General features: G+C 43.8%; 1 protein-coding gene across 3 annotated transcripts in view; it reads left to right on the plus strand.

The window, feature by feature from the left end:
* The window catches only part of nlk2 (nemo-like kinase, type 2), a 102218-nt gene that overhangs the window by 60477 nt on the left and 27380 nt on the right, over nt 1-14361 (plus strand). For all 3 annotated transcript variants that reach the window (XM_072691579.1, XM_072691581.1, XM_072691580.1), the window contains one exon: nt 12006-12112. In XM_072691579.1, the coding sequence (XP_072547680.1) occupies nt 12006-12112 (107 nt within the window). The remainder of the gene's footprint in view (nt 1-12005; nt 12113-14361) is intronic.

Below are 14361 nucleotides of genomic sequence, written 5' to 3' on the forward strand. Positions count from 1 at the left end.
CAGGCCTGCGTTCCTGCGGGCTTTATCAGGAAAACATGGCCGCTCTTTAGTCCCGCTTCTACTGACCCCGTGAGCACAGAGGGCAAACGGGGCTGATGCAATCTGATGCTATTATTAGCTCCCATGGTGGCATGGGGCTTGCTTCAGTCGCTACCTGCTAAAGCTCTGGAGCCAGCTGCACTCGGCTAAAGCCAACATCAATTATGGAGAGTGTTCAGAGGAGCAAAACAAAGCAGAAGTATGTGGGGAAGAGTCTGCTCCGAGTTCAGGCCAACAGGCTGTGTTTTTCTGCGTCTGTTTTTGTGCCGTTCCTTTTTTTTTTTTTTTTTTCATCTTCCTTTCCCTCTCGAGAATACTAGCTCACCGTATGTGTCGGCGGGCGGGGTCGACTCGACATCGCTGCATATGACATTGTCATAAAACATCAAATGGCCTCAGATAATGAGTTTTTCTTCGGTTTGCGAGGGGTCAGGGCTCGGCGCTTACGAACACGCCGAGCCGTGCTAAAGCACTTAAGTAGATGTCGTCTTCCGAGGCAAAGGCACCGATCGGCCCGCTGCATGGGTGTGAAGGTGGGGGCTCCTCCGCTACACGAGCTGCTGGCTGTGTTTACTGGGAAAGCACGCGAAAGGTGTGAAAATTCACACCTCGTATGCAGATTGCTGTCGCACTCCAGCAGGATGAGATGCGTCTGGCTGCATGGTGCAGTCTGACGGCATTAGCCGCAGGCCGTGCGCCTCGGCTGTGATTCAGAGGAGGATCCCAGTTTTTATTTATTTTTAAAACCTTATCTCTATACACCAATCAGCCATAACATTAACACCAACAGACAGGTGAAGTGAAAAACACCTACAGCGACTCATCTACAGTCTGCTGTAAAGATATAAGGCAGCTAGTGTCAGGTTATAAGTCTGAGCCACTTTGACAAGAACCAGTCTGCGATGTCTAGACGACTGGGTGAGAACAGCGTACCCACCAATAGTGGTTCAGGAAAGACGACAGGAACAGGGTCATGGGTGCCTAAGGCTCATTGATGCAATCTATGAAGGCCTCACCCACCTCACAGCTAACAGCACTTAGTGGACCTGCTGCCAACATCCTGATGCCAGATACCACAGGACACCTTCAGAGGTCTTGTGGAGTCCATGCCTCGAATGGTCAGATCTGTTGTGGCGGCACAAGGTGGACCTACTCCATATTAGGCCGGTGGTGTTAATGTTATGGCTCATCGGTGTATCTGCCTACCCAGCCTTAAGTAGTTCTGCCCCGCCCTTTCACACTGAAGCTATACAAAGAGTTTCTGCTTGGACTTGCTTGGTTTTGGAATGAGGCTCAGTACAGGGCAGTAGGGCAGTTAGCCAGAATAGAGGTGAGGTATGTGTATAATGTCTTAAAGGCACGGTGACAACAACAGCCTTTTTGTTTCAAAGGATAAAGAGAGGCTGGAAAATGCTTGTCCTGGTATTTGTGCGTGGAACCTGCTAAACATTTTAGGTGGCTTAATGGGGGAAAATCGAAATATACAAAAATATTACATATGGGTCCTTTAATAGTGACTTAATAACTTGCATAGCGTCCCTCTAAACCGCTGCCAGACTATATAGAAAGTCGGCATCCCACAATGCATCTAATTTTTCGTGTCTTATTGGAGCATAAATTCAGACTAAAGACTGAAGTGAGAGTGTATTTGGCTCCACTATTACAGTGCAAAAGCACAGCTGTAGGTGCTATCTCGCGGAAGCTGTTGCCGAGGCAGTGTGTTAATGATGATGCGTGCGACGCTGGGGTATGATGGCCAATGAGCTGAAGCAGCTAGGCGTGCAGGGTTTAATTAATGAAAACACAGTAGCAGCAGTTTTACCTCTTCCCCTCAGGCCCTCAGAGCAGGTCAATTAGCAGCCAGCAAAGCTGCGAAGTCGGCCCTTGCGCTCCCGCACCCGCCACGCACACTACAGCCCTCTGTTGTGAGAGCACATTACCCAAGCTCTGTTCAGCCCAAACACTCTCCGTGCCCCTCTGAGGTGCCAGGACCACGTCATGCTCAGTGTCTGTTATCTTGTACGGCACTAATGAGGATTGAGAGTCTCAGATGCAGCAAAAGCATGATGTCATGTTAAAGAAAGTACATTGCCTCAATCTGTAGAGACAAACCTAATTATCAGGAATCCGTCAGCTCTTATTAATTAGCTGAATTGAAACAGGATCCACTACATCAAATGCTTGCCATTTGTGTTTCATAGTCCTGGATCATAAAATGCCCCCAACCAGCAAACGCTTGGTTGAATCATGAGCCTTAAAATGACCACATATGGGTCCGGTTATATCCGAATAGTATCTGGATCTACTTAGTTGAGATTCTGCTCACACTTGTCAATGCAATGCGTATGGAAACCAGTTTGCTTTCCCGCATAATAAAAACCCGGTCACCACATACACCCTTTCTGCTTTACTTCCTGGAACTGACTGTTTCTCATCAAGACAGTCTGGCACATGTCTCACCAGATAGCATTGCTGTCCTCTTTGAGTCCTCTAGTATCCAGTATTCAGTCGACATGGTATGCAGTTCCACCTAGCTGAAGAGATTCTAGCAGCTAAGCCTGGCAGTAGTGTGAAGGGTGTCGCGGACCATGCTATGGTCCTACGGAAGAGAGCCGGTGTCAGTCCAGAACAAGCTAAACCACTAGTTTCGGACATTTGGACCAATTGCAGGAAGTCAAGTCAGGCCTAACCCAAACATCCCAATTAAAAACAAGCGTCAGGAGCACACAGGGGCGATTATTACATGATCTATTGCTGAGTGTGTCAGTGTTGGACGACGCACACAGTCATTTTTGGCGAATTGGAACCAGTATTGAGTTTGAATGCAATAGAAGCTGCTGCTGCTGGTAGTGAAGTCGTAATATCAGCAGGTTTGTGAAACTGTGAATCTGCTCATTTAATTTTTCCGGGAAAGGCAACCTGCCGAACGCAGTGGTGTCTGATGCACGCCCCGCTACAAACCAGTTAATGTCAAATACAGAGTAACGCAGCCCACGTAGGTGATGACTACTGCAAAGAGTGGCTCTGTAAACTGCATTGTGAAACCAGAAAGAACTGGATTAGATGTTTACACTGTATCGAACAGATGCATCTTGGTTCGGAGCGTGATCTGAGGTGTGAAAACTTTTATTGGGTTTTATTTAATTCTATATTGCTACTGTTCTTCACACCCCTCACTTTTGGCCTTTGGTATTGTATTTAATCAGTTCTCAGACAGGTCAGTCATCTCAGTGATGCTCAGATACTCAGTCGTTTCAATATCAGTGCTTGGAAACTTTTAGCCTTCTCCTCCCACGTCTGGTGTGTGGTTAGTGTGGTGCGTCTTATGAGCAGGTGGATGGCTGTTTTTCCATGTAATTGTTGTGGGAACTGAATAGTGGGAAAGCTCCACTTCCCCCGTTTAGATCTCATCTGTCGGTTAGTCATTTCTGAGAGGGGAGGGAGGGAGGACAGGGGGCCCCAGACCGCAGGTGACTCTCTGCCCGCATTCGGCCTGGGTTAGTTGGCATGGCGACCGCTGCGACGAGGCACCAGGGAGCGTTTGTGACCGAGAGGGAGGGGTGGGTTTGGGGGGGGGGTACTCTAATTTAGGGTAGGAGTGTCATGGGCCATGAGGAACTGGCAGTTTTAAAGGCGTAACAGCTCCAGCCTCAGAGCCTTTCTGTTGCCTCCGGATCCACTCCGTCGCACATGTGTGCGCGAGTGCAAGTGCGAGCGAGTGCATGTGTGCCTGTGTTTGCGAGCGTTAACTCCCCCGAGCAGAGAGGCTCAAAGGATGTGTAGTTTGCATTTCAGCAAGCCACTCAAGCTTGGCTGTCATTTGCATGGGGCTAATTGTGTTAGATACGTGACAAAAGCCCTCTGTTCTGCAACGTGGCGTGCCTGACTCATCGCGTAACTCTCCGCGGAGCCACCGAGCACTGCTCATCTCCGTCATTCACACGCGCTTACACACGTGTGTGTGTGTGTGTTCACTGACACACACAGAAAATCTGGGTTTCAGACGTGATGCTGCAGAAGTGAGAGATTTGTTCGGGTGTCGAATTTGCTTTATGAGAAGCTTCCACTGCATGTTTGTCATTTCTAGGTCTTCATGTGAAGATGACAGCAGTCCGGGACCTTTTGTAGACATGCAGACTGCGTAATAATAGCCTTATATACAGGTCTGAGACCCAGACTAGCTGGTTTTCTTGCAATGCTCTGCAATAAGGCCCATACAGACTGGTGTTTTCCTCTGTAAATAAGCATGTAAGGCATGCTCCTGGTGGAGGGATGTGAGCACAGTTGAAAAAGAGGGTAAAAGAAAAGGGTCAGGGGGTCTGTGGACCCACACCCTCTACACAAACACACATAATCTCATCCCTACTTTGCATTAAGCTCTTAAACGTCACAGACGTCTACACCTTAAGGCTTATCATTAACTACCCATATGGAACACGGTGCAGAATGCTTGCTGTTATTATAAAGAGTGCTGTTGTTAGGAAGGGTTGTTATTAAGGTATGGTCTGGTATAGAACCCTGCAGGAGGCCGCAGAACAGTAATGGGTTCAAGATTACTGTTTACAGGTCAAGGCAAGGTACTGTGCAAAGGTACTGTGCATCTGAGCAGTGTATGTTGATATATTATATGGACTAAAGTATTGGGACACCTGCTCATTCATTGTTTCTTTAGAAATCAAGGGCTTTTGTTGGAGGAACTGTCTCGACCATCCAGGGAAGAAGACATTCTACTAGATTTTGGAGGAGCTGTGAGGATTTGATTGCATTCAGCGACCAGAGCATTAGCGAGGAAGTCAACCTTACCTTATCACCACCACACCTCACCCCCAAGTGTTGAATGGAGCATCATCACTCCAGAGAACAGACACACCAGAGTTCCACTGCTCCACAGCTCAATTCTGGGGGGCTTTATATCCCTCTAGCCCATGCCTGGCATTAGGCAGCATGGTGCCAATAGGTTCATGTTTATCTGCTCCAGAGGGTCCTGTTCTATTGGCAGTTCTTCTCTACAGGGGCCAGACAAGGGGTGTGTGTGTGTGTGTGTGTGTGTGTGTGTGTGTGTGTGTGTGTGTGTGTGTGCATTTGCACATCTGTTTCAGCAATGGGTGCAACTTAAAGTAGCTGAATGCATTCATTACAAGGGGTGTCCACAAACATTTGGACATGTGGTGTGTGAATAACCTGAATAACTACTGGTATACTGTTGCATGTGTTGCGTTTACTTTATGTATTTATTTATAACCTTCATAATAATCATTTCCATGGCTACCTAAGACTGGCAGTATTTGTTTGTTTGTTTTTCAGTTTTATTTTTGGTTCTTAATTATGGCTTACATTTTCCTTCTTAAATCTTTTTTCAAATCTTTCTTAATGATATGCCACCTACACGAGCCGGAGAACACTGCTTCACGGTTTCATTAAAGTACCCTTGTTTCACCGAGGAAAAACGGAGGGACGTTTTCCAGTAAATGTCAAGGGGACAAGATCCAGCCTCTTCAGTTCATTCCACTTATCCTACCTGGCGATATTTCACAAACCCGCTCAGACTGCCTTCATTCTGAACCAGAGAACCCGGGATAAAGTTCTGAATGGAAAACTACCCGTGTGTTGCTGCCATTTCGGAGCTGCTCTCTCTGTAGCTTAATTAAGATGAGTGCTGGCACATACGAGAGAGGAGATGTCAGAAAATAAACTTGTCCTCTATAAAAAAACTAAAAAATAAAACACCTCGTGGAGTGTGTAGGCCTGTGGGAAGACACTGTGAGTCAAACACAGAAACACACTTGCATGAGCATCATCTTCCTCACCCACACACTGGTGCCATTTTTTACACCCTACACCGAGTCTGCAGAACGTCTCTTTCAGGCTTTTTATGGGTATTGAGATTAAGATCATGCTTTGGGTTCAGTAGGTTCTGCATCTAACCCATCCATGGCATTGAACACACACATACACACACTCATGACTATGGGCAGTGAGCACAGGGCAGTGAGGCAGCCACCTCAGCACCCAGGGAGAACTCCAGCCACTGTATGGATTTGTTCAGTTCCACCAGCAGCTCCCCGATCAGATCAGATCAGATAAACTAGGATTGTAATTACTGAAATGTTAATTAGAAGAACAGAGAGCTTGAAACGGGTAAAGCCTTGATGACAGAAGATTTTCCTCACTTTATTAGCAACCAGTGTGTTTCGGCTCATGGACCTTCATCAAGGTTGTTTTTAAAGGATCACAGGTTTTTGGGGGCTGATCTTCTCATGGATTTGTTCAGTTTCATCAGCAGCTCTCCTGATTGACTTTAATGAAGCACTGATTAGATACTAGCAGGTAGATGTGGCATTGGAATGATATGCAGTGGTGTAAGGGATTACAAAACTCATGGTTCGTATCGGATCACAGCTTTTTAGTCAAGGATCGAATAATTTTTCGGATCAACACAAAAGACACGACACGACACTAATTTTAGCTTTTAGTTTGAAACTATTTTGTGTTAATACTTTGTATTCGTGGCTTTTATTTTGATACAACCTGTTTGTTGGTAATAATGACTACTTTGACAGTCTTTTTGTTTGTATTATCGACTTTTATTTTGTTGCTTCCTGTTTTTACATTTGTATTAGTGACTTTTATTTTGACGCGGTCTGTTCATTTGTGTTAGTGACTTTTATTTTGATGCGGTCTGTTCGTTTGTGTTAGTGACTTTAAGTTTGACGCTGTCTTCATTTGCTTAGTGACTCATTTTGATGCGGCCTGTTCGTTTGTATTAGCGACTTTTATTTTGACGCGGTCTGTTCGTTTGTATTAGTGACTTTTATTTTGACGCGGTCTGTTCATTTGTGTTAGTGACTTTTATTTTGATGCGGTCTGTTCGTTTGTGTTAGTGACTTTAAGTTTGACGCTGTCTTCATTTGCTTAGTGACTCATTTTGATGCGGCCTGTTCGTTTGTATTAGCGACTTTTATTTTGACGCGGCCTGTTCGTTTGTATTAGCGACTTTTATTTTGACGCGGTCTGTTCGTTTGTGTTAGCGACTTTTATTTTGACGCGGTCTGTTCGTTTGTATTAGCGACTTTTATTTTGACGCGGCCTGTTCGTTTGTATTAGCGACTTTTATTTTGACGCGGTCTGTTCGTTTGTATTAGCGACTTTTATTTTGATGCGGCCTGTTCGTTTGTATTAGCGACTTTTATTTTGACGCGATCTGTTCGTTTGTATTAGCGACTTTTATTTTGATGCGATCTGTTCGTTTGTATTAGCGACTTTTATTTTGACGCGGCCTGTTCGTTTGTATTAGCGACTTTTATTTTGACACGATCTGTTCGTTTGTATTAGCGACTTTTATTTTGACGCGGCCTGTTCGTTTGTATTAGCGACTTTTATTTTGACGCGGTCTGTTCGTTTGTATTAGCGACTTTTATTTTGATACGATCTGTTCGTTTGTGTTAGCGACTTTTATTTTGACGCGATCTGTTCGTTTGTATTAGCGACTTTTATTTTGATGCGATCTGTTCGTTTGTATTAGCGACTTTTATTTTGACGCGGCCTGTTCGTTTGTATTAGCGACTTTTATTTTGACGCGGCCTGTTCGTTTGTGTCAGGGACTTTTATTTTGATGCGGTCTGTTCGTTTGTGTTAGTGACTTTAAGTTTGACGCTGTCTTCATTTGCTTAGTGACTCATTTTGATGCGGCCTGTTCGTTTGTATTAGCGACTTTTATTTTGACGCGGCCTGTTCGTTTGTATTAGCGACTTTTATTTTGACGCGGTCTGTTCGTTTGTGTTAGCGACTTTTATTTTGACGCGGTCTGTTCGTTTGTATTAGCGACTTTTATTTTGACGCGGCCTGTTCGTTTGTATTAGCGACTTTTATTTTGACGCGGTCTGTTCGTTTGTATTAGCGACTTTTATTTTGATGCGGCCTGTTCGTTTGTATTAGCGACTTTTATTTTGACGCGATCTGTTCGTTTGTATTAGCGACTTTTATTTTGATGCGATCTGTTCGTTTGTATTAGCGACTTTTATTTTGACGCGGCCTGTTCGTTTGTATTAGCGACTTTTATTTTGACACGATCTGTTCGTTTGTATTAGCGACTTTTATTTTGACGCGGCCTGTTCGTTTGTATTAGCGACTTTTATTTTGACGCGGTCTGTTCGTTTGTATTAGCGACTTTTATTTTGATACGATCTGTTCGTTTGTGTTAGCGACTTTTATTTTGACGCGATCTGTTCGTTTGTATTAGCGACTTTTATTTTGATGCGATCTGTTCGTTTGTATTAGCGACTTTTATTTTGACGCGGCCTGTTCGTTTGTATTAGCGACTTTTATTTTGACGCGGCCTGTTCGTTTGTGTCAGGGACTTTTATTTTGACGCGGCCTGTTCGTTTGTATTAGCGACTTTTATTTTGACGCGGCCTGTTCGTTTGTATTAGCGACTTTTATTTTGACGCGGCCTGTTCGTTTGTATTAGCGACTTTTATTTTGATACGATCTGTTCGTTTGTGTCAGGGACTTTTATGTTGCTTGTTCGTCACAGGCTGTTTGTTCTTCGGTATTGGGGACTTTTATTTAGACAGTCAGTTTGTGATGTAGTGGTTAAGTGGCTCAGTGTTTTTCCCCTTTATTCGGCTCCTCAGTAAAAGTTAATTGTGGTGTCGGTGGTTCTGAGGTTGACTTAGATGAAGGTCTGTCCTTTTCACACTCAGCCCACGTCCACATGAGATTCCCCCACGCCTCACTAACAGAGCTCTGCCCTCCGCTCTCACCCCACAGCGTTGGAGCTGCACATGTGTGGCCGATCACCGGCGGCAGGAAAACCGTATTCCACACTGTTATGGTTAAACTTTGGTGATGAATCCGTGGTTAACGTGCGTTTATCAATTATCAATAATCAGTTACATGATTAGTAGTTATTGATATGATGGTTGGAAAACAGGTTTGGGGGCTGATCTTCTCACCTGATTTACTTTAATGAAGCACTGATTAGATAAACCAGCTGTTGGGTGGAAACTGGATGTAATTATTGACACACACACACACACACACACACACACACACACACACACACACACACACACACATCACTCATAGATGTTAAGAGAGGCGAAAGCACTGTTCCTTCACTCCTTTCAAGCCTTTCACTCCTTTCCTGCTGGTCCAGGGGATCAAACCGGTGTCCTTCTGGTCCCAGGCCTGCTTCTCTAACCTTTGGGTCATGGCTGCGCAGACACTGCAATTAGCAATTAGCAATTAGCATCTACAATTAACCCATCCATAACATTGAACCCACACAAACACACTCATGACTATGGGCAGTGAGCACACCCCCTCCCTCCAGAGCAGTGGGGGCTTTTTCAGGGCTTTTGTAAATGGCTATCTGTGTGTGTGTGTGTGTCTGCAGCTGTTTGCACTTGCATGTTTGTGTCCCTCCTAACAGTAGACGATCAATCGAGCAAGCTGCACACTTGGCTCTAATAATTTTTCCAGACGCACACACACACACACACACACACACACACACACACACGCACGCGAGAGTGAATGCAGTTCCTGCTGACCGGGCAGCAGTGTGTGTACATTGCCTGCTCTTAGCCGATGCCATGCAAATGCAGTGTAATAGCTGTACCGGTCCCACAGCCATCTACTCTCTCTCACTCGTCCTCTTCCTCCTCTTCCTCCTCTTCCCCCCTCTGCCTGTTTTCTGTGTATTTAGAGAGCCAGCAGTGGAATACTCGCAGTAGTACAGTAAGTGTGTTGGAGAGGCCTCCCACGCCTCTCTGTCTCTGTTACTTGCTGACAGGAGACGACTGCAGCTTTCATTCATTCGCTGCGTTTACGCCGGCTCTGTCGCTGTGCTGTGAGGTGGGGAGCACGCCCAAACAAAGCAGCACATTGAATTCACTTGATTCAGAGAGTGGACAGGCTGGAAAAGCCAGTGAAAGTCTGGGGACAAAACTCCTGACACTACCTCTGGCTACCTGTTCGGCAACTGGGTTAGCATATCTGGAGTGGAGTGGAGTCAAGTCAGATTCATTTGTATAGCTTTTTAACACTGTTGTCGTCACAAAGCAGCTTTACATAATTAGTAATTAGTAAAAGACAGAGACAAAAAAGAAATAATGGAAGACCCCCAGTGAGCAGCCAACAGAGAAACTTCCTCAGAGCTGGAGGAAGAAACCTTGGGAGGAACCAAGACTTACAAGGGGGACCCGACCCATCCTCCTCTGATCAGAACTATTTATAGATTATTGATAAAAGTTACCAAACCATCTATACTGTTGAACTGCTCTGATCATAATCATAATATAATAATCATGGTGTAGATAGTTAATAGTGGTGATATTAATAGTGGCAGATAGTTACGAGTCTATTTAGGTTTGAACATGGTCATTAAACAGGTAGCAGTGGTAGGAGGATGAGCCGCTGGTCTGTTATGGGTGGTGGTGGGTGGGGGGGGCTGATGGTCGGACTGGTAGGTGGCAGCTGGTCTGACGCAGGTCGGGCTGGGTGACCATTTACTCAGAGAAGGTAAAGAGAGAGAGAGTTCGGATTTTATGGTCCCACAGGGTTCTGCTTTAGGGCCTATGAAATTGATGTCAGTTATGACAGTAATGCAGTTATACCTGAAAACCTGGAGTGTGGGCTTACGTGCAGGGTCTGTGGGGTCTATGGGGTCTGTCCTTTTGGATAAGAGCACCTGCCAAATACCATCAGTGTAAATATGTCCATAATTTCCACTGAAGTAAAGTGTCTCCTTTCTTTTTGTTTACCTCCTTTTGGGAATTTAGTGTTGATGTTATGGTGTTGTCACGTGGAAATGCTGTATAAATATGTATCAGGGTTATTCAGCACATTAGCTTCAGTTCAGTGCAGAGCTTTAAAGGAGAAGTTCAGCAAAAAATCTAATTAATAGAAAGTATCTCTCATCTCAAACGCCATCTGCCTGCCAAGACATATTTGGGGTCTGAAGTTTGCCTTTTAGTTTAGAACAGGAGATGCTAGGCTAATATTGCTAACAACAACTGGCTTTAGACTGTCACCAATCCCATCTGCGTGAATACAGGCACTTCAGAAATGTATTGAGACGCTACATAAGGATATTGGAGAAAAATGTTTTAGTAAATGCCATGGATTGACAGTAGATGCTAGGCTAACATTGCTAACAATCACTGGATTCAGACTTCGACTGATCAATGTGGTAATCAATACTTCACTTTCTCTAAAAGCAGGAACCATGTCAATTTTGCTTGAAGTAAATAAATGAAGATTCTGGCATGTATTTGTATTTGTACTGAAATTGGTGACAGTCTAAATGCAGTGTTTGTTAGCAACGTTAGCCCGGTATCTCCAGTTCTAGACCCAAGAAGCAAACTTCAGATACCAAATATTTCATAGCTGATTGGTTGCGTCTTGGGAAAGGAATTAATCTGCTGATTTGACTTTTCACCAAACTGTTCCTTTAATGCCGAGCCTGATGATAGCCAGAGAAAATTCGGTCTGAGCCCAGCGTGAGCTCCACTGAGTACATTAAAACCCTCCTAATAATACTCAGTCCGTTCATCCATTATTTTTATGTATCCAGGTTCCATCAGATTGGCACTTTTTTGAGACCCTTGCGGAGAACGATCCCACTCTACCTGGCACGGCATGTCACTCACCGAGCCAGCAGAGTGCTGACGGAGTGTCTGATGGAATTCTCTATGAGGGGCTTTGGCCTGAAGGGTCTCCTGCTTTTGATCGTATGTGTATGTGGTCCTGCATTTTTTGGAGGAGACTAAAAATGAGCATCTCCTTCATCTTCCTCTAACACAACTTCCTTTACGGCTCTCTGGCCAGCCTCACTGCTCTCAGCTAACTCCCTCCTGATTGTGTGTGTGTGTGTGTGTGTGTGTGTGTGTGTGTGTGTGTGTAAGCACTTCATGCTGTTATTTTTGGCGCTGTGGTTTTCCTTAATGAAGCCGTCTCTGTAGCTATGTGGTGACAGAACTGATGCAGAGTGACCTGCATAAAATCATCGTGTCTCCTCAGCCCCTCAGCTCCGACCATGTCAAAGTCTTTCTCTACCAGATCCTCCGAGGTAAGTCTTTCTCTCTCTCTCTCACACACACACACACACACACACATACACACACAGCCCTCTGAAGCTAAATATTCATTGAGAACATTCGGCTTGACCCTGAGTCCTAGCTATTCCCTGGGTGGGAATTGGATGTGGCTAAAACTAGGGAGAACATTGATGGGATAAAACCCTGCACATTGTGAATGATGATGATACAGATGTGCAAATGCGCACACACACACACACACACACACACAGCTTTTGTAGACCCTGAGAAAGAAGGATTACCAATAGAATAGGACTATCTGGAGCAGATAAACATGAGTCTTTTGGCACCATGCCTAATGCCAGGTGTGGGTAAGGGGGGTATAAAGCCCCTGAGCAGAGATGCGAGTTGGAGATGAGGTGGGGTGATCATCCAACATCCTTACCTCACTTGTATCTCCATAATGGCAACTTTACCTCGCATTACCTCCATAGAAATACAGTGTTAATATAACAGGACACTCCGAGGCAGCTTAACATGAGCCCAAATCACCACGTCCAATGCCAAGCATTGGTGAGAGGGGTGTAAAGCCCCCCAGCATTGGGTTGTGGAGCACTGGAACTGCAATCTGTGAAGAAATGGAGCTTTCTTTCATCCCAGAGAAGGAAGCTCAGGGAAGTCAATATTTTATTTTATTAAGTAATTTCCGAGCATTTCTATTGGTCCATTTGTCACGAAATTCTGACACAATGTAAAGAACAGCTCCAACAGCAAAAATCAACAAATCCATGTCAAAGTCTTACCTAACCAGATCTATCCTCTGAGATGAGACACACATGCACACACTCCGTCATCTCTGACCATGTAAAAAAGTCTTTTTCAGATTGTGTGAGGTAACACACACACACACACACACTTACGCTACTCACACTTACTAACACTAATTAATTACATATTCATACACCCCCCCCCCCAATTCCCCCAAAACACACACACACACATTTTTACTCTGAGGTACGGTCAGCACCACGCTGTGCAGCAAATTGGCACAAGTGTATTAGAATATTAAGTGAAACAGCCAACATTCTGCCATTTAATCATGTGGTTTTCAGTGAGTGTTGAAAAGAAAACCAACAGAGTCTCCTTAAAAAGCTCTAAAAATAGACCCTGGCTTTGAATGGACATCCAGAATTAAGTAACGTCCTCTACAGCACAGAAGTGCTGGACTTCCTGATTTTTACACCTTTATTATTATTATTATTTTTTAACAAAACAGGGCACAGGACATATAGACCGACATAATGATTATTTTTGAAGTGTAGTTCCGGGAATATTCTGGATCTCTTCAGCATGTTCAACTTCTGTGGCATATAAGCTAGATTAACAAATCAGATGGGCACGTTTAACCTTTTTTATGCTAATAATATTATTATAAGTAGTAGTAGCATGCTTGTAATTAAATTGTTATTATTATTATTATTATTATTATTATTATTACATATATCGGAATATTATGACCACCCCTGGTTTGCAAATTACAGACTATAGACTATATCTCTACATCCGTTGTTGGCTTCTTTTCACCCTGTTTATAAAGGTCAGGACCTCACTGCACCACCACAGAGCAGTTAGTATTTGGGTGGTGGGTCATTTGCAGCACTGCAGTGGCAGTGATCTGATGTGGTGGTTGTGTGCTAGTGTGTGTTGCGCTGGTACAAGTGGATCAGACACAGACACAGCAGATCAGACACAGACACAGCACAGTATATATATTAATATAATTAATAATACTGTCTAAATTATTCTTCTGATTTAGTATTATTATTATTATTAATATTATTGTTAATATTATTCTCATTGCACTTTTTATTACTATAAATCATAAATAAATCTATAAATACTATAAAACCTTATTTTTTATATTTAAATTAAAAACAGGTTTAAATTATTAGTGGCTAACGATATTATCATTTGTTAAAAGTCGAACGGTAAGTTTAATCAGTAGCATCCTTTTTTGACATAATGTGAATCTGGCCGTTGTTATTTTCATTCTATTCAAATTTCATAATGAGTGGACCAATAGGGATGCTCCAAAACACCTAAAAGAATAAAAATCATTTTATGTTGACTTCCATTAAAGGTCTGGAAGGTTTTTCTCTTTTTCTGTAAAGTTGCTGTTCTGGAGATATGAGGATTTAGTGTGACAGAGGCAACGTCTCTCTCAAAATCTCTCACTTTTCCCAGTTAAAACATATATCTTTCTTAATAATTTGCTAGAAAT

Source organism: Salminus brasiliensis, chromosome 11 (assembly GCF_030463535.1).
Source record: "Salminus brasiliensis chromosome 11, fSalBra1.hap2, whole genome shotgun sequence".
NCBI lineage: Eukaryota > Metazoa > Chordata > Actinopteri > Characiformes > Bryconidae > Salminus > Salminus brasiliensis.